This window comes from Anoplopoma fimbria, chromosome 13, assembly GCF_027596085.1.
Source record: "Anoplopoma fimbria isolate UVic2021 breed Golden Eagle Sablefish chromosome 13, Afim_UVic_2022, whole genome shotgun sequence".
NCBI lineage: Eukaryota > Metazoa > Chordata > Actinopteri > Perciformes > Anoplopomatidae > Anoplopoma > Anoplopoma fimbria.
In genome coordinates, this window is record NC_072461.1 from 8,490,270 (window position 1) to 8,517,485 (window position 27,216).

Here is a 27,216-nt window from a genome sequence, read left to right on the forward strand (position 1 = left end):
TGCTGAAGGAACGTAACCTGGCTGTTGGCCTGTCCATGACAGAGCCCTTGGAAAGACAAAATGTCAGATCATTTTCGATTAGGACGCCGCTAATTGCAAGATCCATTAGCTGAAATGTTTGTTAGGGAAGGCCGGCTGTAAAGCGTGGATGCAATTCAGCATGTCAAATGGACAGTCACTTGTACATATGCATTTAAGTATGGGAAGTGCTGAGTGCACAACTGGATAAACAAGACCTGGATTATTCTACTGAGTTGTTTGAGATTTAAATACAGATTGTTTTACATAGTTTTCAGTTGTTAAAACTGACCTCAATTTACTTTAGTTCATCAAGACTTTTCTCAGTTTTTTTTAATTCTCCGTTCACAGTGGAGGCATGCAAGAAGTAATTTGAGTAATTTATATAAAAGTGATCATTTTAATAAACGGATTAAAACATTCTAGTATTCGCCTGTAAACACTGACCACCTGTGCGTTCCATTCATTATTTTTTATCGGAAAAACATTTGGTTATTTACTGTAACCATAGTTCTTTGAGTACAGGTTTAGCCATTGAAGAGTATATTGCATTCACATGCTACACAAGGCAACCACAATGACCCCAATCAACCTAACAGGGCTGCCCGTAATAAAGGGCAAGCAATCTCACCTGATGGAATTATGCAATTGTAAAATTCTACTCAAAATAAATGAACAGATAGATCCAACGGCCACAAAGTGTGCTTTCACAAAGGAGTCTCTTTTTTCGATCTTTCTTAAGCCACTGGTCAGTTGGTCATGAGAAATGACTGAAGTTAATCTGTGTAAAAAAAGTGACAAGTGTAGCACCTCTCTGTAACGTTGACTTTAACCTGAAGTGTCATGAGGTGTTTGCACAAGAAAGACAGCAGGCTCTTAAGAAAAGTTGCAGGTGCTCAGAGGTATTTGAAGGTGGCTGCAGGCAATTTGAAATAATTGATAAAAGCTAAAAACAAAAGAAGAAGAAAAAAGACACTGCCAAACAGCTTAAACAGCTCATTTGAAACAGTGTCAAGAACCACCAGCAACTCAACTCATCACTGAATGCTGGCACCTCACTCCCTGTAGGAAATGTTTTAGCCGAGTGGTTGAAAACCAATCTCTCCTCGAACTCAACATGAGAAGAGATTTCTGGCACATGGCGATTGATAGTAGGATGTGACAGACTGCTCTTGAACAGAGGCTGACCTAAAGAGAGCACAGATCCAATTGAATCAACCCATCCCTCCTTCTGGAATCACTGGAACCTCTCTGTAGGCAGCACTGCATTCGCCTGGCTTGGATTAACTGAGTTGGAGACCATCCTTGATTCACCTGCCAGTCCCTCTCAGCGCCCAAGCCTTAAGGAGCTGCCTCGGGTAACACAGTTCACCTGAGAAAGATGGCCTTGATATTTGTGGATTGACTGAGAGAGACAGTAGTAGCTGAGTCCACCGTGGCTCTCACACAGGGAAATGGTAATGTGAGTGTGAATATGCTCTTTTGTGACTTCTGAAGATCAACCCAGCCATCAAAACACTTTCTGTGGACTCAAGGATACGGGGAGGAATTTTGTTATTTCAACCTGATTTATTGATTTATATCATGTTGAATGTTATCCTCATGTAGAAGGAACGACAGAGCAGCATGTAAATTTTGGCCTTCCTTAAGTTTTGTTCTGACAAATATGGCTCCTGAACATTGGTGCAGTCTGTGTTTACTCGTCCTAAACAGCCAATGTACAAACTGTACAACCGTTATCTGTAAAAGCTAGCTAGAAAACCAAAGCATGGACCATGCGTATGCGACTGTCCCATTTCCAGGATTTCCCTCAAACTTCTCTCCCTTTCCTTTTGTATGTTTATGAAAAAAATTCTTAAAGCGTCAAGAATAAGCACACATTTTCCACTTGCATCTAATCGCGCCCACTCAAATACGTCCATTGACTTTTCTATGCGGCCCCTTTAGGAGCAGCCTCCAATGAGGTGCAAAGGTGAGTGGTAAAACATACAGAGCCTCATTAGCGGGCAAATATTTTGTGAACAGTCAGGTCAGTTGTTAACTTTACAAGGGATTGCCTGACTCTGATTGAAGTGATGTGGCCTTAAAATATTTGGTGTTATAGTGACTTTCACTTTATGTCACACATACACACAGCTGCTTGTGAGCATCTTAAATCATAAACACTTTACCCCTGCCATTACATAAGAGGGCCATTAGACTGTCGTATACATTTTATGAATTTGTGAAAAATGTTTTATGGAGCTGACCTCCGAAGACGGAAAAACTGTGAGAACTGTTCGGAAGTGTTTGTTATAATATGGATACTCCCAACACTGAATCATCCGTTTGCATTTCTATCTCGGAGCACATGTGTGCAAACACTCAAACAACGTGCACGCAAGTATGCACACACACACACACACACACACACACAAACAAACACACCCCGAGAACTTGCCATGCTGCTTCTACTCAGAGCATATGGTGTTTTATTTAATATATTTTCCAAATGTCAGCGAAGCCTGTTCAGAAGTGTCACCACCAAATCCCTGCTGGGATTAAAAATAATAATAAAATGAGCCAAATGAAACCAAATGCAGAGCTCTCTTTCGACCTCAGCATGTGGAGACTAGTAAGGGAAACAAGTCTGCAAGGGATGAGAAAAAATAAAAGTATGAGGAAATATTGATATGTGAGGAAATGGCAATCAAGGAGAGCCTTAAAGGGCTTTTTTTTTTTAATAGGCCCTTCAATGCACGCACGCACACACACACACACACACACGCATCTTTTTGTATGCATACCACATGAACATTCCATTCATTAAGCCTCCAATTTCTGCAGTCACAAGAAACATTTCAATAAAGTCTCTTAATTAACATACACACCGATTAGAATGTCATGTTTCAGAATGTGCAGCAATCTGTCTTCCTGTCACTCTCTCTCTCTCACACACACACACACACACACACACACACACACACACACACACACACACACACACACACACACACACACACACACACACACACACACACACACACACACACACACACACACACACACACACACACACACACACACAAGCCTCCTAGCCAGTGACTTAATGGCTTTTTTCACCTGCACTTAGCAATGACTATGGTCTGTGAATAATAAGTGGAAAGAAAGAGTAAAAAACAGAGAAGGGGGTGAGAGAGTAGGAGTGAGAGCGAGAAAAATATGTATTTCATGGTTTGACTGTCAATGTAAATGCCATATTCTATTGAGCATTTCATATTTCTGCCCCTATTTCCCATAATTCTACTTTATTGATGCATGTACTGGGAGTATTTCTCGGGAAACAGCCAGGACTGATATTAATGGATGTTGTCTGTGTAGGCTTACTTTATAATTGACTGAATAGCAGGGGAAAATGGAGGCCGACACTGAAAAGTCCATTACAACCTTTTTTGACTTAACAATAGAGGAACAAACAAAACCCACTTTCAATGCATTCTCTTCGATACACAACGCGGCCGACTTCACTCCCGTCCAATACAACATAATACCTTTTCTCTGGTCTTGAGGAAAGAAAGACTGCGTGCACTTGTAGATTTGCGAATATGTATGTATACATTCATTGAATTAGTCGGGAGCCAAGGCCACTCAGATACATCTGAATGTATCTGAGTGAATGTATGAATGTACTAGGAGTGGGGAAATAGGTGTCGATAAAATGCGTCTCATGCTGCATTCCAATGGGGCTGCTTTGTTGAGCACCTGCGGCACGGCGCAGTCATACAGAGTGGAGAGGCACTCAAAACAATCGGCGGGCTCCTGGGTCTCACAAGCATAATCTTTAGAGACAAAGGGGGAAAACACACATGCCCAATTACTGCTACGGAATGAGGTTTCATTCTCATTAGTGCGAGAAATCCACTGCTACGTGGTCATGTATGTCTCTCAAATGCTACAGTTGAAAACACGTGACAGTGTTTTCAGACAAGGGCTACAATTTCCATCCCATAAACTGTTGAGACTGCAGATGGGAAAAAAAAATGACTATGTCGTGGCTTATGATCAAACAATAAACAGAAAAACAGAGAGCCAATGTTTACCTGAGCTCCCCAGGGCATGTCTATTGCCGTGCGGCAGAATCCCATCTGCCATTGAGCTTATAGCTCCGTAAGACTGTGTATTTGTGTGGGTGTGTGTTTATGTAAAATCTCCCATGAGGTATAATGTAGACTAATAACAAGTAATAAAGGTAGTGTTGACCTTGTAATAGCTGGTTTCCTGCCAGCCCCAGAGCCTGAAAGCCTGTCTTTGTGTGATGCAGGGTCCTGTTTAGGCGGATCACTAGAAGGGTCAACTAAACCAAGTCCAAAGAAGACCTTTGTGTATCGAAGCAGTCAGACATGATTTTAGAATTACCGCCTTGCAGTTGTATGCTTTTGCCAATCGGTTTCCTTGCAGTTTAAATCTGTCGGTCCAAAATGTCATCACTTCATCATTCTATCCTATCAGGCCTTTGTTTATAATTGTCATAATAAGAATATGAATTCCTAATTTAACTTTGACAGAGGAGCAATAGAAAGTATCCAGACTGGAATCATTATAAAATGGCAAGGCATGTTCACAGCCCAGGAAAGGAAGGCTGAGACTAAAACCCCCAAGAACATCATTGGTACTCATCTACTGAGCCTCAGTGAAATTGTTGAGAAGAGGTGCCTGCGAAAAGCCCACGGTTTATTAAAAGACAATACCCACCCTAGCCACAAGCTGTTCAAGACGGCTGCCGTCTGGGAAGCGATACAGATGCCGTACCACCAGACTACAGAGCAGCTGCTTTCCTCCAGCTGTGAGACTCCTAACTTCATCTCCTACCCTCCACTATATAATATAGCTTTGCTTTTTTTGGGGTGTTTTTCGTACGTGGCTAAATGGGACAACAAGCAGTTCGTTGGGAAACCCTGTCTTGTATTATGACAATAAATGAAAACCTTGAACTGTGACCTTTTTACCAACAAACTCTAATCAGTTCACCCCTGAGTCTAGGTGGACGCTTGTGCCAAATAAAAAAAAATTCCCTCAAGTTGTTGCTAAGAAATAAGGTTAATGAGAATGGACCGGACACCCCGAAAACATAACTCCTGAGGCCAAAGCTGTTGCAGGCACAGAGGCATAAAAACAAGACCCTTGTACCATTGGCTTTGCCCGTACTACACTTTATTTAGCCTTTAATGGTTAAGTTGGGGCAAAAGCAGGCCGATAATGATCCATTCTTAGCAGTGAATGGCATCACCTTTGAGCTCAGAGACTTGTGCAGCAGAAGCCTCGGAGTTCACTGCATCATGTTCAAACATGAGTAATCAACTCTCCTACAAGACAAAAAAAACTCACAGTAATCCACTCAATGTTAGACACTCATTATTACAGGCAATAAAATAATTTGAGGAATGGTCAGATGATACACAGAGAAACTATAATATTATTAGCATCAAATAAAGCTTTGCTGTTTGCACCGGAGGCTGCATGATAACGAAACAGAAAAAGCAAGGTCGAGTTGTGCTGTGATTTTTCCCCGCTAAAGGTTACACGCCTCTACGGGACAATACAGCGGATGAATATTCTATCTGCAGAGGTAGACAGCCTTGAAGCGGCGAACTCCAGCCGCAGAGATGTTCAAACACTATTCACTGTTTGCTCTCCCGAGCTCACCTTTTCATGCTTCATCTGATTCCACCCTGGCGTCTCTGTGGGCCCGACGCCACAGAGCCAAACCATGAGCTTTGAATGGCCTTGAAAGAAGAATGGAAATCTACATAGCCCCCTTCGTGCCCTCCACATTGTACTCCTGGTTGAAATTAAACTTGTGAATGAGGGTTTTACAAAAAAATCCACTTTTTAAGAATTTAAGCACTTCAAACCTATTAAACCCACACATACGACATAGTGATATCTCAATTTCAACAATACCCCATAACCAGCCTTGAGACTGTACTCCTGAAGTTTTTTTATTCACCTGTGGATTTTTTTAAAAGGTGATGAGATCTTTTAAAAGTATGTATTCACTCACTTCTTATTCAGTTGACCTGGTGTTCTACAATCAGTTTTTCTCTTCGCCCAACTTTGGTCCACTCCACACTCTGTGTAGCAACCAACTACACTCAAGGATGACACTCAGACACACAAGCAAAAAAAACCACAAACAGACCTCCCGAGTGTCTGATTCCTTCGCCCGGGCGTCGGGCATATAATTGAGGGCTTACAAGGCGCTCCCCTTCTGCTAAGCCTTGCTATCTATCAGGCCACACACTGCTCTGACAAACTGTTCTCTACCGGTACATATCTGATTAGGGCTCTTCTGTAAATGAAGCTTTACGGGACATGCCTATAGCAGAATGAGAGAGGACAGGGGGGAGGAGAGGGAGAGAGAAAGATTACAATATGTCCAGAGGAAACGAGGCGTGGACAGACTTGAGTACCAAACAAGAACACCGAGGTGGGAACGAAAATGGGAGGAATGCGGTGCTTAGATGAGGCCACGCCGAACCCGCCATGGCAGTACGAGAAAAATAAAGATGTCTCTTTTCTCATCGTTTAAATGTCCATTCGCTGAAAATGAGATCACTTGACATTTGTTAAGATTGACGGGACTATCTTCTTTACTTCAAGAATGGCCTTTAGCATTCATAATAAAACAAACAACCAATCACAAAACCCTGGACGACAGGAAGAATATCGAAAGGGACACATGCTGCATATTGAAGCAATCTTTTATTCTGATAGGGCTTTTTAAAATTTAAATTAACTTTGAATGAATCGTCATAGTCAATCATCTATTTTATATCACCCCAAGGAATTTAATTAATCACTATTCATTTTTATTCATTCATTTACCTGAACTCATGAGCCAGGGTTACTCAATTAGTCGCATTAAGTCATTTCAGATAGTCCTTTTGATTTTCAATTGGAAACATATTAAATTAGTCTTTAAAAACTAACCAAGCGCCTTCAGATATTTGCCGCAAAAACAGGTCGTTTTTCCCACAGTTAATAAGCAATAGATTTAAAAACATGCTTCCAGAGAAGCATTTGTCTGTAGGTGATCAACTGCAGTTCACGACTCAACTTATGTTGTACTTATATTTATGATGAGCTTCGAATCCAAAATGACTCTTCCTACTCCTTTTACTAAAGACAGTAACAGCTTTGAGGCGGGAGCAACAACCTCACTGCAGAGAGAACAATCCCAATGCAAATCACACACATTATACTAAACAGACACATGCTGAATGAAGCACATATGCTGCGTTGCAGTAAATCATGGTTGTGCCAAGACAACAACCCCCCACTGCCTTTTATGTTGAAAGAGCAGTGATTTACACATGCCTTTTATCATATAATTACACTGTATACATACACACACAAACACACAAACACACACACACACAGAAACTCAGTGTATTGGCGGGGGTTTTGCTCTGTTTTATCAGAGCCATTGATCAAATGATGGGGGTGAACATCCCGCACCCCGTGTGACTTTGTGGCTATTTGCCAGAGCTGCTGCTGAAATACATTTAAGAATCATAAGCTAAGCTGATGCGTTATGTATCACAGTCATTCCCTGTCAACCGGATGATGTACAGCACTTTTGCCAAACAACGGAGGAACAGCAGGAAAAGACATCACACGGACAGAGAGAGGGAAAAGTGAGCAAGAGAGAAGAAGTCAAAGAAACTGACTTCAGGAGCCAATGGAAAGTGAGGAGTGAGAAAAGGAGATGAAAGAGGATATTAATAATCCAAATGAAAAGTGACCTTTAAGTACAAATAGATTTTTGCATTTAGATAGTAACCTTCCTGTAAGCAGAGGAATCCTACAGAGATAAAGATGGGGATGTTCTCTTGGACGGCGGCCACCGAGGAGGACTAAACTGTGGCAACGATGGGAGGTAAATGACAGGTCAGGGGTCAGAGCCAGCAGGAGGAAATGACATCAGCAGGAAGTATGAATAAACAGTGGGGTACAATCATCCGATACAAGCACTGACCTTGCAGGGGATTAGCAGTGGCATTATCTCGCAAATATACAGATGTAGGAAATTGAGTGAGGCGATGACCTTCCAAAAAGAAAGTTTGTAATTTCAAGTTTTGTTTTCAACTGAAACGTAGACCCATAATCTTAAAGCATGTTGCTCTTAACTTCATTACCAATTTTTAATTTAATTGCTCACACTGAAAGAAAGACTTGTGATCCCAGTCGTTTGCAAGTGATGGCATATTGATGATTAATGAGATATTTTTAAACTACATATAATACATGTAAATTTAATGAGGAGAGCTTTTTTTGGGGGACTTTTTGCTCTTCATCTTTTATTGAACGGAAATTTAAATAATTTATTTAAAACACACACAACACTCCACACTAGGGAGCTACTAAAGTTACATTGAGGAATCTTGCTTCATTTTTTTGTTAAGTGACATTGTGATGGTTGAAGTTTTTCATATTCTACATGTTAACAATTTCATGACTGTAAACTTGAATTGATTTGACAGTAGTTGGAACAAAATTGTACGAGAAAAGAGTCACTAAATATATCTCCTTAACCCCTGTTACAGTAAATTAGGCTTGTTGACAGCTATGTATGTATGTATGCATATATATGATGATCTTAATACACAAAGAAACACTGCCAATTAAGAAGTTATTTTAAGATCAAGTGGTTATATGCACAGTTCTTCACTATAAGCCATGCTTTAATAAAAATAACATTCTTTAAGCCTCATCAGTGAAGATGAAAACTTATTTGAAGGCTATTCAAATGCTGCTAATATATGCTACATCTGCTCTGTGTCTTTTAAACAATCTAAAACTATAGTATTTTACTAAAATAGCCAGAATGACTGTTTAGCTACTTGGTGGGCTTTGACTACTGTGGTCTTATGCTTCGCATGCTCTTTTTTCATTACTAAGCACCACATCAGATAGATCTGATCTATTAGAAAATATAACAAAGGCCTACTGTGGTTACCTGTTGGATATTGACTTTAAAGGGATTTCAAAATCAAAACAGTGTAACTTTTTCAATAGCGTATTTATGGCTTTAGTCACACATGTGCTTAGCCTTGCAGTAGGCTATTATCCGCTGCTTGCATTTAAGATAGTATCGATGGTTCAATTTATTACTTATATTTATTTGTATCTTCATCACCTGTATTCAATCAAAGTTCAGCACTCACAGGAAAGTGTCCTTAACTTTTCTTCTGATGGTTGATCTGTAGTAAACCACTTTGGTTGGAAGCATGGAAAAAGTTCTCAAACACAGACACACATCATTATAACAGTTATTTTTGAAGTAATTTCCTACTTTTTGTGTCATGGGGATACATTTGTATTATTCTAGCTTGCGGCATCCAGGTAATATGATGCAATTGTCTCATATTCTAAATAATTGAACTATTTGTATGTAAAATAGGATATTTGTCTTGAGAGCTTAAAGAAAGCCCTCACCTGGGGTACCTTAAGTAGTTGAGTAATCTCCCAAAAAGTCCCCAAAATATGAGATGCCAAAAGAAGAAGAGGATGAGCAGCAGTGGTAACACAGCACCAAAAGGATGGAGAAGAAATAAAGAGCTCTCATGTTCAGTAAGTGGGCATCTCCCTAAAGGCTTCCGCTCACCATAATCAGACTGAGCTAACTATAGAACCCACAGCGGGGTGCTCCAACCATTAAACACTCCCAAATCTGGTCGCCAACACGCATCAACACCCGCGTAACCTACATGACAGCCCCATTCGCACCTGAGGGGAGACGAGGAGGAGGAAGAAGACGAGGCGTGAGGGAGGGAGGGAGAGTGCATGGGTGGTGGGGGAGGAAAGAGGGCGGCGGTGCACAGGGAAAATAAAATGAGATAACCACAGAGAGAAATAGAAGCCTCTAAGTCATTACAGCAGCACTGAGCATTTTACACCTGTCCACGGGGCTGCGTCAGTGCTACTCCGAGGCGAAGGCACAGTGGATGTGATGCTGCCTCTAGAGAAATACATATCCAAACACACACACACACACACACATTCAATGGAACTAATAAGAAATATAAGAAAATGCCATGCCTCACTTCTATAAACAAAAACCTTATAGCCAGCAATAACAGCGGGGGGGATCTTCTACAACTTACACAGCATGGTGTTATTATGTCCCGCGGGCACACTTAAAGCTCGCTGTTATTAGGAGCTACAGGACTGAGATGACGATGAAAGGGAGAGAGAGAGAGAGAGAGAGAGAGAGAGAGAGAGAGAGAGAGAGAGAGAGAGAAAGATGGAGCAAATGGAGCATTTATATCAAAGCATCATAGACACACATGGGGCCTCTCGTTGCTAAAGCCTCTGGAACAGAAACATTGTCATCCAGCAGCTCATAGATGCATGATTACATCCTCCGTACACACAAACATCTGACACATGGAAATCTGTATACAAACACATACATACAAGCCATTTCAATCCTTCTTCTCCCTAGATTTGAGCCTAACATAGCAGCGGCTTAAGCACTTTTTTATTTTTTTTTATTTTTTTAAAGTTACGCCAAAGCTTGCGTGCTGAAATGTGATAGTGTGAGCGAAGAAAGATTTTAGCAAGAGCTCAAAAGTGCATCTATAATATGTGCGTAAGGCCTATGCCTCTGTGTGTGTATACGAAAGCGGTTGTAATCCCCTGAAGCCGGGATGTGTGTTTATGTGTGTGTGTGTGTGTGTGTTAGTGGGTAAAAGAGAGTTAGTGTATGAGTGTGTTTGTGTGTGACCAGTAAGATGGTAGACAGCGTAAGCCCCATCCTTCACAGCTTAAGCCCCCCTCACTTTTCTCCCCCATAAAGCAAACAGTGGATAGACCACAGGGCTTAGTTGGAGAAAGAGGGAGGAGAGGACAATATATGGAAACTAATTCAATTTCAGCCTCTTTGCGCAGTTCCCCCAATCTGCAAATACCACCACTGGCTGATGTAAGGAAATGGAAATCTGGATTTATACACACGACGAAGAATCTGCAGATTGGAACCCTATGGAAGAGTACTTATACACTTGAGCTGAACGCCGTCCCCCTGTGGAGGTTGGAGTCCAGCCTCTCGAGCTGTTGTTGTTCCCCTCCTCACCTGTCACCCTCTCAATTTTCCTGCATATCATCTAATGAACTTTCCATACTTGCAAAATGGTGGGAAAACGGTCATCCCTCTTATTCTCTACAGAGAGGCTGCTTTACAGTTTCCATGGCTGAAGCCAAATGCAAAAAAAAAAATTTGCGGAGACTAAGAGTCTTTCTTCCCTTTTTGGGTTTCACTTGTTTTTCAACATATTAGTTTAGAGGAAAGATCAATTCTAACTTTTGTGTAGGCGTTATGTAGGATGCCGCAGGTCTTGTGGCTACTTGCATTTAGTTCAAATTACCTGATAATCCTCGACCATAAGCGAACTACTTTCGATATATAAATTGTTTAACTCATGTCTTGCAAAAATTAAAAACTTTTGTTGTTTGTGTCTGTGTTAAATCTTTGTAAATTGACCATCTTTGGGTTTGTGACAGTTGGTTAGGACAAAAAAAAAATAGATCTGAGTTAATCCTTATTATTTGATTAATCAAGAAAACAATCAATAGATAATTGATGGTGTAATTAATTGATATTTGCAGTCCTTGATAACACGGAGCACAGCATCCAGGTGGTGTTACAGGAGTACTGAGGTCCAGCTCTGAGCTCGGTGTAATGTTGGTTGTTTTCCCTGCGGCCCAGCTACTCTCATTGATTTGCAGAGATAATAACCCACTTTATGAGTCTTTGCCCTCACCCTGTCCAGTAGCACTCTGCAACATATGTTACTCTCCCTCTCTCCCCCTTTCCACCATCTCACTGACCCCTCGAGGAGAAAACAGCTTGTGAATCTCCCTCGCAGGTGCCATTTCTGTGTACTGCTGCTCCATTGGCTTTAAGGGTATTGGCGTGAAATGTTAAAGGGTCATGGTAGTTGCCCTAAGGGCTTGGCTTCCTCTGGTATTATTGCTTTACGCTTTATGGAAGTCACGTCAGGAGGATAGCGCCTGTCAGGTTGTGCTGTGATGGTTACACGCCTAAACATTGAAGTTGCCAGGTGGATAAAAAGTCATATACATCTCCAGGACCTCAAAGATTTCACCCAATTATATTATGACATTCATAACCTAATGTGACTCAAAGCTTCTCCACACATGCATTTGATCATTTCTCAAATTAATGTGATGAATACTGATTTATTGTTTTATAAATAGTTTTTACCATCATTAAAGATTTTAGTTCCTAGAATATAGTAACCGGTTAAAACTGTCTTTGCCAATCAATAAAAAATAACTTGAAGGTTTAAAACTAAAAAACTATGGTCTACTAGTTGAACATGAACATTACGGCACCCACCCAAACAGACCGCAAACCAAGAAACCATAACCTTTCCTTACCCAACACACACACACACACACACACACACACACACACACACACACACACACACACACACACACACACACACACACACACACACACACACACACACACACACACACACACACACACACACACACACACACACACACACGTACAAAAACGACCACACTCCATGCAGACAGACAAAGATTGTCTATTGACTTGCCCCCTTCTGCAGCCCATATAAATCTGCTGCACTGCTCTGCGCATTTTAATCGACTGCTTTAAGAGTTACATTATTTACCTACTGGATGCCAGACAGAGAGGAGCAAACAAGCTATTACACTATCTAAGTTTACATCACATTATGTTTCACAGCACTTAGACCGTGGGTGGTGAATAACTGCTTCGTAAACAAACAGGGTGGAGGAAAAGCACACAAATGCTCAAAGACAAATAGAGATGTGTAAAAGTGAAGGTAAGAGATAGGAGTTGATGTATGAGAGCTGCAGCCTTTTACATCGTTGCCGTATCAACATGAGGTTTGATCATGTAAGTACAATGACTGATCCTCTCATTCTTTATGTCGGTGATTCCAATACTCTGTGACATTTAAAAATAAAATGGCAACATGAGATAAAAACCATGATGGAAAATGGATATCGTGCTTTATGGTTTGACGTGTGCATCAATCCCACAAATAGAGCAGAATAATAAAAAAGTGAACACCGATTTACAGCAACTCTTGAGCCTTAAGTATATCTTTAATGGTCTCATCATACTGGATAGGAGAGCGAACAATCACATGCCATTTTCATAGTCTGTAAGATAGTTACTGTGCTGTTTCAGCTGCTTTTATGCTAAGTAACTTCAATTTGTAAAAAGCACTACGATACTCTAAGGAGTGAGTGTGTATCCAAATTTCCCCAGCGGCAAGGGGAAGCTGTTAAAGTACACAAAAGCTCACACGGAGGCATGTAAACAAGCGTGGAATTGCACAAATACACACACATACATATACACGCGGGGAGAGGCAAACACATACACTCATACTTCATTCGTGAGGTTCTGCTCAAGGCGGTGGGGAAGCCCCATCTATCAATGCTCTGTACGTTTAGAGTGAAGCGCCTCAGATGAAAGATGAATGGAAAGAGGGATGAGAGGAGGGAAAGAGAGGAGGAAGGGGTTCGGAGATGGAACAGGGGTTATAGCAGGAGGGAAAAAATGATGTAGATGCATGTTAATTATGTGAGAGCTATAGGGGGGAGGGGGTGGTGGTGGTGGTGGTGGTGGGGGTGGAGGGGTGATCAAATAAGAGAATAAGACGCTAAAAATTGAATGACAACAATAATCTCACAAGCTGACAGATCGGCAAATACAGATGGACACAACAATGAAACGCACAATCTGAGAAGCTCAGTCCGTCTTCTGCAACAACACAACACAATCACAACAGTCTGGACGATGGGCTGTCATTGGCAAGAAGTATTAGTAGGTGCAATGTACTTTCAAACCAAGAGGAAGTGTGATCAGGAAGTACTTGTCCAACTTTAAATTCCCATTAATTTGATAAAGCCTTAATGTTCTGCAACATAGAACAACAAGAGGAACCTGGATGATTTGACTACACCATAGGATAACGTTAAAGCTATTATTTTTAATTATTTCAATTTGTGTTTGTTTGTTTGTTTGTTTGTTTGGTTGGTTGGTTGGCAGATGGCTCTAAATATTAAATGTAGCAAACAGTCAAAGTTGACACAGAACCCGCAAGTAAACTTATTAAAAGTTACTGTGAGGAACTTTTAACTGGGAATGAAACAGTCTCCATTCAATACTGATGCCTCTTTATGACCTTCATTAGTACAGGAGACCATCCGCGAGGAGATTGGCTCTTTCTATCTAGTTATTCTTAAATCTTGTCATTGGTGCCACTGGGTCTGATTTTGTGCAAAATCAGATGAAATCATCAGAAATCTGAAACTCCATCAGCTCAGGCGGGGTCAGCGGGCCCTCAGGCAGCAACCAGCCCACCTAGGACACACCCGGATCTGGCTTTGCTTCCGCGTGAGGAGCAGAGCTCGGCACCTGGCAGCAGCATTTTGCTCCTCCGGCTAAAGGAGCAGAGCATTTCACCACATGCTGCAGTAAAATGAGAGGTTTTCTAAAGGGACTCTGGTGCTCGGAAACACTACCACTTTCGTCACTTTTCGTCCCAAAATCAACAAATTCCTTGTAGTAACTTTAAACTGCTGAATATACTGTATTATTAGGGTTTCTTAGAAGCTTATCTTATCACAGCCTTTACAAAAACAGAATTTTGGTTGTTTGTAATTTGAAAGCGCTCTTATTCTGTAGTGATGATTGAGCCGAGATGATGTAATGCCCATATGAGACATATGAGTGCTTAAAATGCCAGTCACCTTACACTGTCTGTGCATTAAATGAATAGGACTTTGACTTCCATCAGAGTGGAAGCCTGAAATAATCCCTCCCACTACGCAACACTATAGCAGCTCTGCTTGAAGTCCTCTAAAAGCAGGACGAAGCTGCTTCTCTTCTTCGCCCCCTCACTTGTACACAGTCTCCCACAGGTGTCTTGCTCCATATCAGATGTGCACTGGAGGCCGTGACTGACAAGGTAAGGGATCGTGGGGAGGCGTGCGGGTGAAAGAGGAGGATTACCATATGTAAAGAATAGAGGTGCCAAGGTCTCCCTTTTTTGTCTCTGGATAAAGCAGGCGGGCTACAAGGGACAGGATGAGCGCTGGTAGATGGCTCACAGTGCCGACACACAAATGGACGCACCTGAATGCGAAACACACACGTATAAGACGTGAAAGGGGGGACTGTCTATCCAGGTGTGTTGAAAACGTAGTGTGGACCACCTCCTGTGTAGGGGTCGGACCAGAGGGTGACAGCGGTCGGGTGGAGATCTGATTAGCAATGGGAGCGAAGCCGAGTGGGGTTTCTCATCAGGATCAGCTTTCACACCAATGTTATATTGGTACTGTTATTTCTGATGGGGAGATGGACAAACTGAGACAACGCCGTGTGTCTGCCTATGGGAGTGAGGAACTTAGCCGGTCGTCCTTTTTATTTAGTTGAGTGTAAATTGTTTCAAAATTAGATTGCATCACTTTATGGTGAGGCACTGCATGGTACTGAAAGAGAAGAAGAAGAGAAAGGGAAGAGATCTTGTTTCTAGATCCCATATATCTTCAACTTAGACTATTGGAGCTCTAACTGCTGAAACAAGACATTTAAATATATAATTACTGAATGTGTTGGAAAGTGTGTTTGCAGCCCTGGAAATCTGAAAGTAGCAGTGATATGTGTGCACTGTGGAGATTTGGGGTTCTTGCACAAAGGATCAGGAATTGATTGACATTGCTGAAAGGCCTGAAGCCGGAGGGTCCTCAAAGGAAAAGATGGGTTGTTTTACCGTAGTTAGATTCCAGGTTCATGTTTAGCAAATTATTTATTTAAATGGTGGAAGTGACAGGAAAAAAAAGTGAATGTTTACAAAAGATTCAAAATCAAAACAATTTGTTTCTTTTTAAATTAGAAGAAAATCAAGCACGGATTTAAAACCTGCAGGTATGTGCTGGGTACAAAGACATGAACGAGAAAACTCAAACGCCACCCGGAGAGCGAAGACGATGGTGCCTTCACGTGCTCCTCCGATGGGCCCATTTCCCGATTTGAGAAGCTGTCTTTTTCTTGAGCTTTAAGTCACATTGTGGAAACAACGTGGACGGTACAAAGAGGATGTGATATATTTTAGTGCTTACACCAACATGTTAGCTGTTTTTGAGAATTTCACTAGTCTGGAACTAATTCTGGGCTGCACGGTGGTGTAGTGGTTAGCACTGTCGCCTCACAGCAAGAGTGGCCCGGGTTCAATTCCCGGGCCAGACAACCTTCTGTGTGGAGTTTGCATGTTCTCCCCGTGTCAGCGTGGGTTCTCTCCGGGTTCTCCGGCTTCCTCCCACAGTCCAAAGACATGCAGGTTAGGTTAATTGATGACTCTGAAATTGCCCGTAGGTGTGAGTGGTTGTCTGTCTATATATGTCTGCCCTGTGATAGGCTGGTGACCTGTCCAGGGTGTACCCTGCCTTCGCCCATTGACAGCTGAGATCGGCTCCAGCACCCCCGCGACCCTTAACTGGATAAGCGGTTATGGAAGATGGATGGATGGATGGATGGAACTAATTCTTCTGATTATTCCTATACCAAATGAAAGCAGCACATATGCCACGATGTTATTGAAAGTGAATCATACTGTAATGTATGTAACAGATCCGAAAACATAAAGCTGATAGTGATAGGTTGTATTTGGATTTCGGTAGGCAGCTGCTGTCCCCTTTTCCTTGTACGGTGTGGCGACACTGAATCTGTTAGTGGTACTGAGTAATACTTTCTCCATCTATTACAGTGTTGACACACATTTCTGCATGAGAACTTGTGTTTGTGTTTGTGTTGTGTGTGTGTGTGTGTGTGTGTGTGTGTGTGTGTGTGTGTGTGTGTGTGTGTGTGTGTGTGTGTGTGTGTCATCAATCATTAGTTACAGGTGTGAAAAACTGAAATGCATTAATCTCGTGAAACATGTAAATCACTAAATCCAGGTGTTAAACAAGACTCAAAATGTTACACGTTATCAGTTTCAGGTTCTTTAATGGACGAGAAAGAAGTCCAGGAAGTTTTTTGGTTTTTTTCACGGTACTAATAGGGCTTTCAGTAAGATCATTACACACTAAAAGATCCTTCCTCGCTTTTTTCCATTTGTTTCCTCTTCCTCACCAAATAATCTCCAAAACCATCAGCGCTGGGAGTAAAATTACATGTTGCCCAGCCCTCTCTCTCTGTCATCCAAACCTGTCTTTATGTCTCTCTGTCTGTCTATCCTCAAAGCTCCTATAAAATCACACAGGAAGCGAAAGCGGGGAGTAAAAAAAAAAAACAGAACACTCAAACGTAAGAGGCTTGTGGACATCTCAAATGCACTCAGAGAGGCCATTAATAAAAATAATTAGCGCAGGAGATGGACGAAAAAACGGGGGCCGGCTTGGCTGATGTAAAATCTCATTTCTGTTATTTAATTTATCAAAGATGGAGGCAGGAAATCCACCAATCATTTTGTTAGAGTACAGAGCTCCTACAACAGGCATCTTTATCCTGGAACGACACACACACGTACTCCCACACACACACACACACACATAGATCCCATCATCGGCCAGAGGGGGCCGGAGGGGTCATTAGTGAAGGAAGAAGATCAGATATCACCAATTCATCTTGGTCAAGATGATTAGAGAGACACACAGCGGGAGAGAGGGATATATAGGGGGGTCTGCTGGGTGCATTCGTGGTTTAATGTACTATTGTGATGTTGGAGTCATTTATCAAACACCAGCAGACGCACGCCCACGTAACATTTCACACGCACTCACACGCAGTCGAGGCTCAGGTTCAGAGAGGTCAAGGTGATTATCGTCACTGTAACTCACAGGAGTCGGCAGCAAGCTTCACTTGTGTTTGAGGTTAATCATTTGAGTCTGCGCTCTGTGGTAATGCACGTGAGATTATAACAAAGTTGTGGGAGAAACCTCTGACAATTAGTGCCTGACATTAAACCAATGAGCTTTTAGAGCTAGGGTTGGTAATCTTTGGTAAATAGCAATAGTATATACATTATCCAACAAAAAAACCCAGCCCAGTGTTGCAAACTCTTTTCGTATTAAAGTAGCTAGCAGTGCTAGTTTGAAAAGTTGCTGAGTCTAGAAAGAAAGTCGGCAACACTTCGAGCCCGTCCCTTCAGGCCTCCCTCCAAAGCCACTCCCACAAAACTATCGTAACAAACTATCGTCAACAAACATGGTTATTGTAAATACTTAGATTAGCAGGTTGTGGAAGACTCCGGTGACGAGCAATATAACCAACCCCATCTTTAAACTAATATTTGGAGCAGTAAATTGCTAACTGTCTAATACTCCATTCAGAAAAAAACTGTTATGTGGCTGTCCAACTAATCGGTATGGGTGGCTTTAGAAAAACTACACACACAAAACTATAGTGTTCCAAGATGTCGCGCCATTCACCTCTTTGGTGGTGAATATTCAGGCTACCTCCAGTAGAGCTTGTTGAGAGCATCCACATTGAAGACTTCCTCTTGACTCCCTGTTGGCGCCCAGTTTGGGGCCATTCAAAAAATAAAACCAACTGGAAAAATCCAGAAAAGGGCAGCGAGAGAGAAACGGAGCATGTTGGAATTGGACGAGCTGAACAACTGAGCCGGCGGCAAGTCTCTATGAATATGAATTCACACGTGTCCAAGGCCACATCATACGTCGGCCCCAGTATGGAAAGAGTCAAACACAGCATCAAACGAGTCAAGTTCATCTGTGCATCACACACAACGTCTCAATGGGCTTTACAGGCCCACACAAAAACAGCTCCCAGAGCCAGCTAAGCTCCCTGAGCTCTCAAGAAAACACAGAGGGACTAACAAGCAGAAAGCTTGCTTGTCTCTTATCTCAGCAGTCTCTCTGTGCACTTTTCAATAGGCTTATCATTCAGGCGACAGCAAGTTAAAAAACAAACAATTGAAGCAATATTATCCAACACGAAAAGCTTCTATCGGTCAAAAGAAAAGTAAACTCGCCTTAATAGCCGACTTAAGAAAACGCCACGGGACCAACGAGCAGAGGAGCCGTTAGTTTGTTACCTCACAGTCCCTTTGTGTGAATGTGAATGGGCGATTCATTTAGACAGATTAACATTATATAAAAGCAGAACTAAACAGGCATAAACCTTTTGCTAATTAAAGAATATGGAACTTCTTTGAATCAAAATTTTACATTAAATGTACCTTCACAATTCAACTCAAGTAATTCTCAGTTGGATCTCCTCTTTCAAATTGGTAATAAATCGGCAATAAAATAAGTGACAAAAAGTGATCTTCAGGTTGTATTATATTGCGTACCTCTTCAAAAAAAAATAGAGCTACACAGTGAGTAGCTTTCATCTGAGGACCTCCCAGGGTACACACATACACCAACAAACACAGGAAACCGCTTTGCAATCACTAAACAGACAAACGCCGCCACACGGGGAGTCGAATAATTCATGCAAGCTACTGTTAGTCAGCATTGCCACTCCTGATGCCTCAGCGCTGAAGTACTCCAACTGTGCACGGTACTGTAGCTGATAAAATAATCAAATAGTCTGCAAAAAAACATATGGCAGAGTGGAATCAAGCAGAGGAGGGAAGGCAGTGTAAACAAAATAAAGAAGGGCGAGACGATGCAACAGGGATGTAAAGGCTGACTGTCTGTTCGCGGGGAAGGAAAACCAGCATGGATGTCTCCTGTCAGACTACACAAATACATCTAATCCACAAACGCAAGCAAACTCATAGAAATCCTGCCAGGAGCAGTCGGCGCATACGTCACATACTGTGCTCTGAAACAAGGCTCCTCTCCTGAACTCATATGTTTATGGATTCACACTTGTGTCTGTGCTGCTGCTGCTGCTGTCTGGGTTCGGATCAGAACATTCCCACTTTGAATTAGACTACGACGTAAAACATCTACTCACTGCACTAAAGAGATCCAGAGAACATTACTTTATTCCGTGCGAAACTTTTCAATAACATTTTTACTGTTTGCGGGTCTCGCGAGGGGGCCGAGTCGTAAAAACCAAATGAGTCCTGAATCACGGTAGCGACCGCGGGTAATAACGGTTACGGTGATAATGTTGGAGGCTTGACTGCAACAAAGGGACAGTGATTGAAAGTATCCTACCGTGGTCTGTGATTTTACAAGACACAAGGTAGAGCTCCTTCAGACTGCGGCCCTCCTTGGCGATGATTTCCACGCACCTACAGGAAAACACAGAGAGAGAGAGAGAGAGAGAGAGAGAGAGAGAAGAAATGTTTAAAGCTCCACCCGAGGACACCTATGAATGTATATTGCGCTTCATTTTAGATGGAAGGCAATTTCAACCGGCCTTAAAAACTCTGAAATGCATGAACACATGCAGTACAGTATTCCAGCTCTTAAACTCTCACTCTGTTACACACACGCACGCACACACACACACGCGCACGCACTCACTCACTCTCACACACACACACACACACACACACACACACACACACACACACACACACACACACACACACACACACACACACACACAATAAAAAGGTTAAACAGTACAGCTGCAGGGGTCACAACTGTTCACATATTCAGCTTCTTTTAACACACATCAATAATTAAACTTGTGATGTGATGAGAGAAGTGTGCACTAACGCAAGTATATGTGTGTGTTTTTGTGCATGCAATTTCATGCGCACGCACATACACACACACACACACACACACACATATAGAGAGAGCTTGCTCACTTCAAAGAGGAGTATCTGCATTCAGCCCAGTGCCTGAGCCCAAAGGACCTACAGAGTGAGTGAGTGTGTGTGTGTGTGTGTGTGTGTGTGTGTGTGTGTGTGTGTGTGTGTGTGTGTGTGTGTGTGTGTGTGTGTGTGTGTGTGTGTGTGTGTGTGTGTGTGTGTGTGTGTGTGTGGTGGTGGTGGTGGTGGTGGTGGGGTATACACCAGGGAGGGCAAAGAGGAAGATCAGAGTATCTGTATCAAATGATTCTCTTTAAATGCCTCTAATGAGAGGAGTGTGTGCAACAACTAGATTTTGATCAACGCATTTGACCCATTAACCTTCAGGAGAAAATGTTTTGATCTTTATGCTGGTGTTCCTGCATGAATATATATGAGGCAAGAAAGAGAGCAGCACACACACACACACACACACACATACTATACTGCTCTCGCTTTAATGTGAAAGCAGAGGTGGTGGTGGTGGGGGGAGCAGTGTCGAGCTGTCTTCCATCATTGAGCCTCATGTCAAAGTGAAACAGGGAACAATATTGTGTGCTGAGCTTTCACATAACATGACTGACAACCAGGTTTATTCTAAAAAACGCATTGCTCGTATTCACTCGTGATCCACTGGCTTATCCCACTGTAGGCCAAGCGTGATGCGTGAGGACTTGTTGAGAGAATCTGAGTTCTCTTCTTTCATGTTTTCCCTTTTTTTTTTATGACATGTCCTCACTGTCTAGCAAAAACAGGAGTGAAAATAGGATTCAGATCAACAGGGAATCCGGTACAGCAAAATTTCCTTTTTTTGAACAAAGTGTAATATGTAAGCGTGCGTGTTTTTGCGCCCCGGGATCCATTGAGGATGACACAATTCCTGGATGTCACATGCGATGTGTGACATATCACACCGTCAGATCAAGTAGGAAAAGATGCCAGTGAGGGAAAAGTTAAAATGTGTGTCATAGATATTTCTAAAATCCTTATTTGTGAGTGGAGCCAAAGCTGTTGAAATGTGCACTGGCCTATCTGCTTTAGTTCACTGGGCTGCATCTTCATATTGCACCTTTTCTATTACATTTCTGTAGCCGTGGCCCTGTGAGCCTCTCCGTGTTTTCAAGCAGTTCTTTTCACTGTCCTCCCACCTCTCCTTGTTTATTTTCCCTCTCTTTCTCCCTCCCTCTAACTCTGCCCCGCCCCTCTGAGAAAAAAACTCCAATCTTAAAAACAGAAAAGAAAAAACCTGTTGCAATGTGTCGTCCCGTGGCCAGCCTTAGATTAGATTCAGTCAGAGCCAACGGGATCACAATATCGTGCTATGCGTCTTGGGGCTATGGCATTAGAGCTACTAATGAATGGAAGCGCTGGGAAGGGTCGGTGAGGAAACAGATAAGGAGACGGTAGCAATTCGGGTGTTCAGCTACGAAAGGCCGAGGCGAAGGGCATCATCTGGGAGCTTGTTACACTCTGTCGGGCTCCCCGGGGGTCAGAGCATGAGCAATTAGATCAGACATCAGTGAATGATGGAGGGAATGTGGAGAGATGGATAGAGAGTACAGCAGGAAACAGAGGGTAAGCCTCTGTGCAGCAGCTAGGGGTTGAACAGAGACAGAGAGGAAGAGTGCTGAGGAAACAAGGGAGAAAAAGAGGAAAGGGTAAGAGGCCATTAATAAGGCCAGAGGGAGGCGATGTAAGAGGACGGGGGAGAAAGCGGGAGAGATGAAGGAGGCCGGAGCAGCGGTGTTGGATGCGCTGGCCAAGGCACGGATCGCACCACATGAAAGGCCTTTCGAGAAGCAACAAGCTCCCACCCACCTCCACTCGAACCCCACGAGGCCCCGGCCGACATGAATAAGTGATCTGCTCGCTTTCAATAATGTACAGCGCCTGTGACAAAAGCGCCAGTTCGACCACGGTGTGCATACTGAACGTTGGGATGGAGGCCATGCTGCGGGAGATAGCGTCGAGTGGGGGATGCGGAGTGGAGAGCGGGTCGACAGCGTGGCGAGGCGGTTGAGCTGGAGAAGCTGCTGGTGATGCTGAGAGAGGGAGGAATGGGAAGAGAAAGGTAGGATGAGGAGCAGAATGAGGAAATATATGACACTATGACAAAGAAATAAGCTTTTTTAAGAGAGAGGAAGGAGGAACATGGAAAGGGAGGAGCGATAATGAAGGTATGTCGGACGGAGGATGAGGAAAAGAGGATATGTGAAGGAACTAATGAAGTGTCGAAAGAAAATGTGGAGGATGGAGGTGATGAAGATCGGGACACAATGTGAGATGCAGGAGTAGAAACACGGTGGAGGAAGAAAAGCAAAGACAGGAGGATGTGTCAGTGAAAAAAGAAGTGCAGTGTAGAGAGGGTAAGTGGAGAGGGAGAGGAGGCAGACAGTACAAGATGACAAAAATGAAGGGGAAGGTTAATTAGGATGATTGTGAACAATGACAGCCAAATGAGCAAAGCGAAGGAGACGAGGAGGAGGTGATGATGCCGAGGGAATAAGTCTCACTACCGCAGAGGACAGAGGATGCTCTTATCAATATCACAGATGCATTAAAAAAAGTATTTTGTTATATTTTTTACATATAGTTATGTGGCTAGTAAATATATAAAGCTCAAGGCCACGTTTTTTTCCAATAAAATGACAATAAAACAGTCACCATGACAACTAAGGCCCTTACGTTGGATGGCGAGCAAGAGGGGAAGCAAGGACCATCGGGGTCAACGCGTGTTTTTGGCTCACAGTCACCTCGCTGTCGGCACAAACAGCTCGAGGTGAACAATAAAACTGTCACTCCTCTCTCCATCTCCTTCTTTCAGTCTGATTCTAACTAAATCCAACTTTTGGTTCTTGGCACGTCCGGGATTCAGGGGGATTTCACTTCCTTAAACATAAACTGCACACATTTTTCTATCTAAATTGAATCACTGGAGCCACACAACTGGACCTTGAGGGCTTTGCTTAACCCTAAAACATATTTTATGTGTAATTATGTTTTCCTGCCTGCCAGATGATGCTGCCTGCCAAAGAGTTTAGCCTTTGTTCCACTCTAAAGGATAAGAGGCTGAATTTTTGTTTAAAAAAAAGAATTGATCCTAAGTGATATATCAAATCATCAGCTTGAATGAGAGGAAAAGCTTTTTTTTTTTAATAACCAAGGTCACATTTTGCAGAGTACCTGTAATTGTAGGTAACACTTGCACACTTGCTGAAACAGAGAGGAGCAGACGCAGCTACTGTATATATTTTTAAAAGCATCAGGAGAAAAAAGAAAATATAGTGATTAGCGTTGCTGATACATAATTGCTCTTCACTTGGAGTTCATAGGAAGAAAATTAAATTATGGTGCTTTGAAACCACGGTAACCACATCAGTGCTGATTTATCTCGTGATTATGGACAGCATTTTCCAGGGCCTTCACATGCAGATGAGGCCCGGAGGTATGACGAGCCTAGTAGTGTTCATCACGCTGGAAATGCCAAGGACTTGTGGATGTTTTTGTCCATTTTTATTTCCCAGAATTAAATTTGCTTTTGGACCATATTTGCCCGACATCTGCTCTTTACAGTGTATTGGCTCCCTGAAATCTATTTTAGAAGCTTCTGTAGCCGCATTACTACTCATCCCTTAGTGGCCATAATATGAACATAGGTCATCTTATGAGAAATGTTATTTGTGTGCACTGATGAGCATCATTGTTAAGAGGTTTTTTTAACAGCTCAGATAAGCTCTTAAGTGGAGAAAAATAAATGTTAGACCAGCATTATCAGTGGGTTTAAATCTTTACTACCCTGAAGGTTAGGAAAATGGACTTTCAAGGCCCAGGTAGTGATATACATAGTCTTCACCCTACAGAATATCACTGACCAACCAGCAGAATACTGCTTCTGTGTTTTGTTGTACAACCAGAGGTTAAACCTTGACAAAGCCTGGCGATCATCCCTTAATCCCACCTCGATCAGACGGAATCTCTTCTAAGAGCTTGTTGCCATGGAAATACTTTCAATTAGAAAACATTTGAATGGTAATTTGAGATGAATATTGTTCATTGTATGCTAATTTATTTAGCTGTTTTCAATTTCAGTGTATTTTGTTATTTCATGTGTGACTGCCATCTTGGTACAGTTATAAAAAAGAGTCTAATTAAACCAAACTCCGGAGTAATGGCTGGTGATTTCAGTATCAAATCTGCTGTTAGCATTAACATCCATCTATAGAAGATATACTCTGTATTCACGCATGTGTACTCATATTTCAGCATTTTTTCCTTCACTGGCCACTTCCAACACATGCCAGTAGTGTGCTAATTATTATCATTAAACCTGAGCCTTCCTCGTAGCACTTATTGTATTTGTATTAGTTTGTTTCTGCACTTATTGCATTCGTATTAGTTGTTGCACTTATTGTATTCGTATCAGTTCGCTGCACTTATTGTATTCGTATTCGTTTACTGCACTTATCCTATTCGTAGTAGTTTGTAGCACTTATTGTATTCGTATTAGTCTGTTCCAATTATTGTTTTCGTAGTAATTTGCCTCTGCACTATACTTTTGCTCTGGTTTATGCTTTAAGATGCTTGTTTAAGAAAGGAGATGCACTTATGACTTCTGGTGACTAGTAGTTCTCTTGAATACCTATGTTGAATACACTTCCTGTAAGTCGCTTTGGATAAAAGCGTCTGCTAAATGACTGTAATGTAATGTAATGTAATGTAATTAAACAGCTCTTATGGGTGACCTCCAACCGCCTTAGTGAACTATTTCCAAACACAGCAAACTGGAAAGACTCTAGACTGAGACTCAACCAGGAGATGTTGGACAAGAAAAAGAGGGACAAAGGAAGCGAGGGACGTTACGCGGTGTGTGTTGTTTGTGCTTGTGAGAGAAAACGCGCTCCTGCGTCTTTTCCGAGGTGAAGCTAATCTTCTTTTTATGCAGCAGAGCCAGAGGCATCCGAGCAGACAGGCAGCTAGGAGGAAGAATAGCAAAAAATACTTGAGAGAAACAAGAGGTCCATATTTATCACAAAGACTGCAGACGGTCCTCCAGCCAAACAACATGTGTAGCGCTTCTCTTTAGCTGGCGGATCACAATGGAGCGGGGAACAAAAGACGCTGCTGGGAGAGCGGCTGTAGGTAGGCACATCAGCGTCGGCGCTGACCAACACGAGGCCCCCCGTCTCATCCCGCTCCTCGCACGGCCCACAATTACACGGCTGTCTAGCCACACAAAAGGAGCGGGGAAATAGAAATGGATGATTTTAGAGAGAAGAGAAGGAGGGGGAAGAAAGTAAGCATGAAATATATAGAGAAAAGCGGTTGAAGGTCTAGGGAGAGGTTGAAAACATAAAAGGAGGAGGAGGAGGTGGAGGAAGGAGGAAAGAGGAAGGAGGAGGCAGCAGCGGTGACAGACGAGTCTTCAGACTTCCATGGCCATCTTTGGACTTAATGAAATGGAAGGGCGGAGCAGCAAAGAGGAGGAGAGCAAGGCAAGACAGGGGGTTTATACTTCTGAAGAGAACGCTCTTGCAAAATGATTCTTGCTGTAAATTTTCTTTATATCGCCTATAAATCCATACACAAGTGTAAGGAAGCATGACTCGGCTTCCTCAGACGATGCGCAACACTGAGTTTCTGGAATCCTCCGCACAAAAAACTCCCCCAAAAAACGTTAAGACTTTTATTTTTCATTGGGCTAATATAAATGGATGTAAAAATATCCAATACCTCAAAAGAGCCCTTCAGTAAGCAAATACTTCAGGAACAATCTTAAAATGGAGCGATACGGGTTTTATTGAATGAGAGGGAACACGTTGATTGCTTTTGAAATTGCTGACCCCCTGATGACGTGAGTGGGCTATTGTTCTGTTGCTGATTCGTGGTACAATTAAAGTTGTGTTCCAAAGAAAACATCAGCGAAATGATCATTTAGTATCGTATTTTACTTTCTTATTTTGAAAAAGTTGCTTGCTGCTGAAATTCTTTTTAAACTACAGAAAGAAGAGTAACTTCAGCAGAAGTGAAAAAGGCCTGAGACACATATATCACAGTAATTTTGCATTCCGTCATTACTTCCTTTGGTTGTTGTGTAAATATAAAACAAAAACTTGTTTCTTTACATCCACATCTTCCATTGCCTTTGTATGACATTTATTCCAAGATGGGTTTGACTGCAAAATATGAAATAAAAGACCAAAAAATTTGACCTCCTAGAACATTCACAAATTAGCAAAAGCTCCAACGTACTATTTTACCTTCTAAAATGTTACAGTGACAAAGACTACAAACTACAAAATTAGAAATGCAGAAGCCAAGTACACTTTTTTATCCCTATCTGCCTGAGTGTGTTTAAGTGTTTGGTGTATGTGTGTGTGTGTATATAGGTGTGTGTGTGTGT

At 42.2% G+C, this 27,216-nt stretch overlaps 1 protein-coding gene across 1 annotated transcript in view; it reads right to left on the reverse strand.

Moving 5' to 3' along the window:
- fbxl17 (F-box and leucine-rich repeat protein 17) overlaps positions 1-27,216 on the reverse strand; it is a 210,483-nt gene that overhangs the window by 46,092 nt on the left and 137,175 nt on the right. Inside the window, exon 9 of the mRNA XM_054610745.1 lies at positions 20,230-20,306. Within this exon, the coding sequence (XP_054466720.1) occupies positions 20,230-20,306 (77 nt within the window). The remainder of the gene's footprint in view (positions 1-20,229; positions 20,307-27,216) is intronic.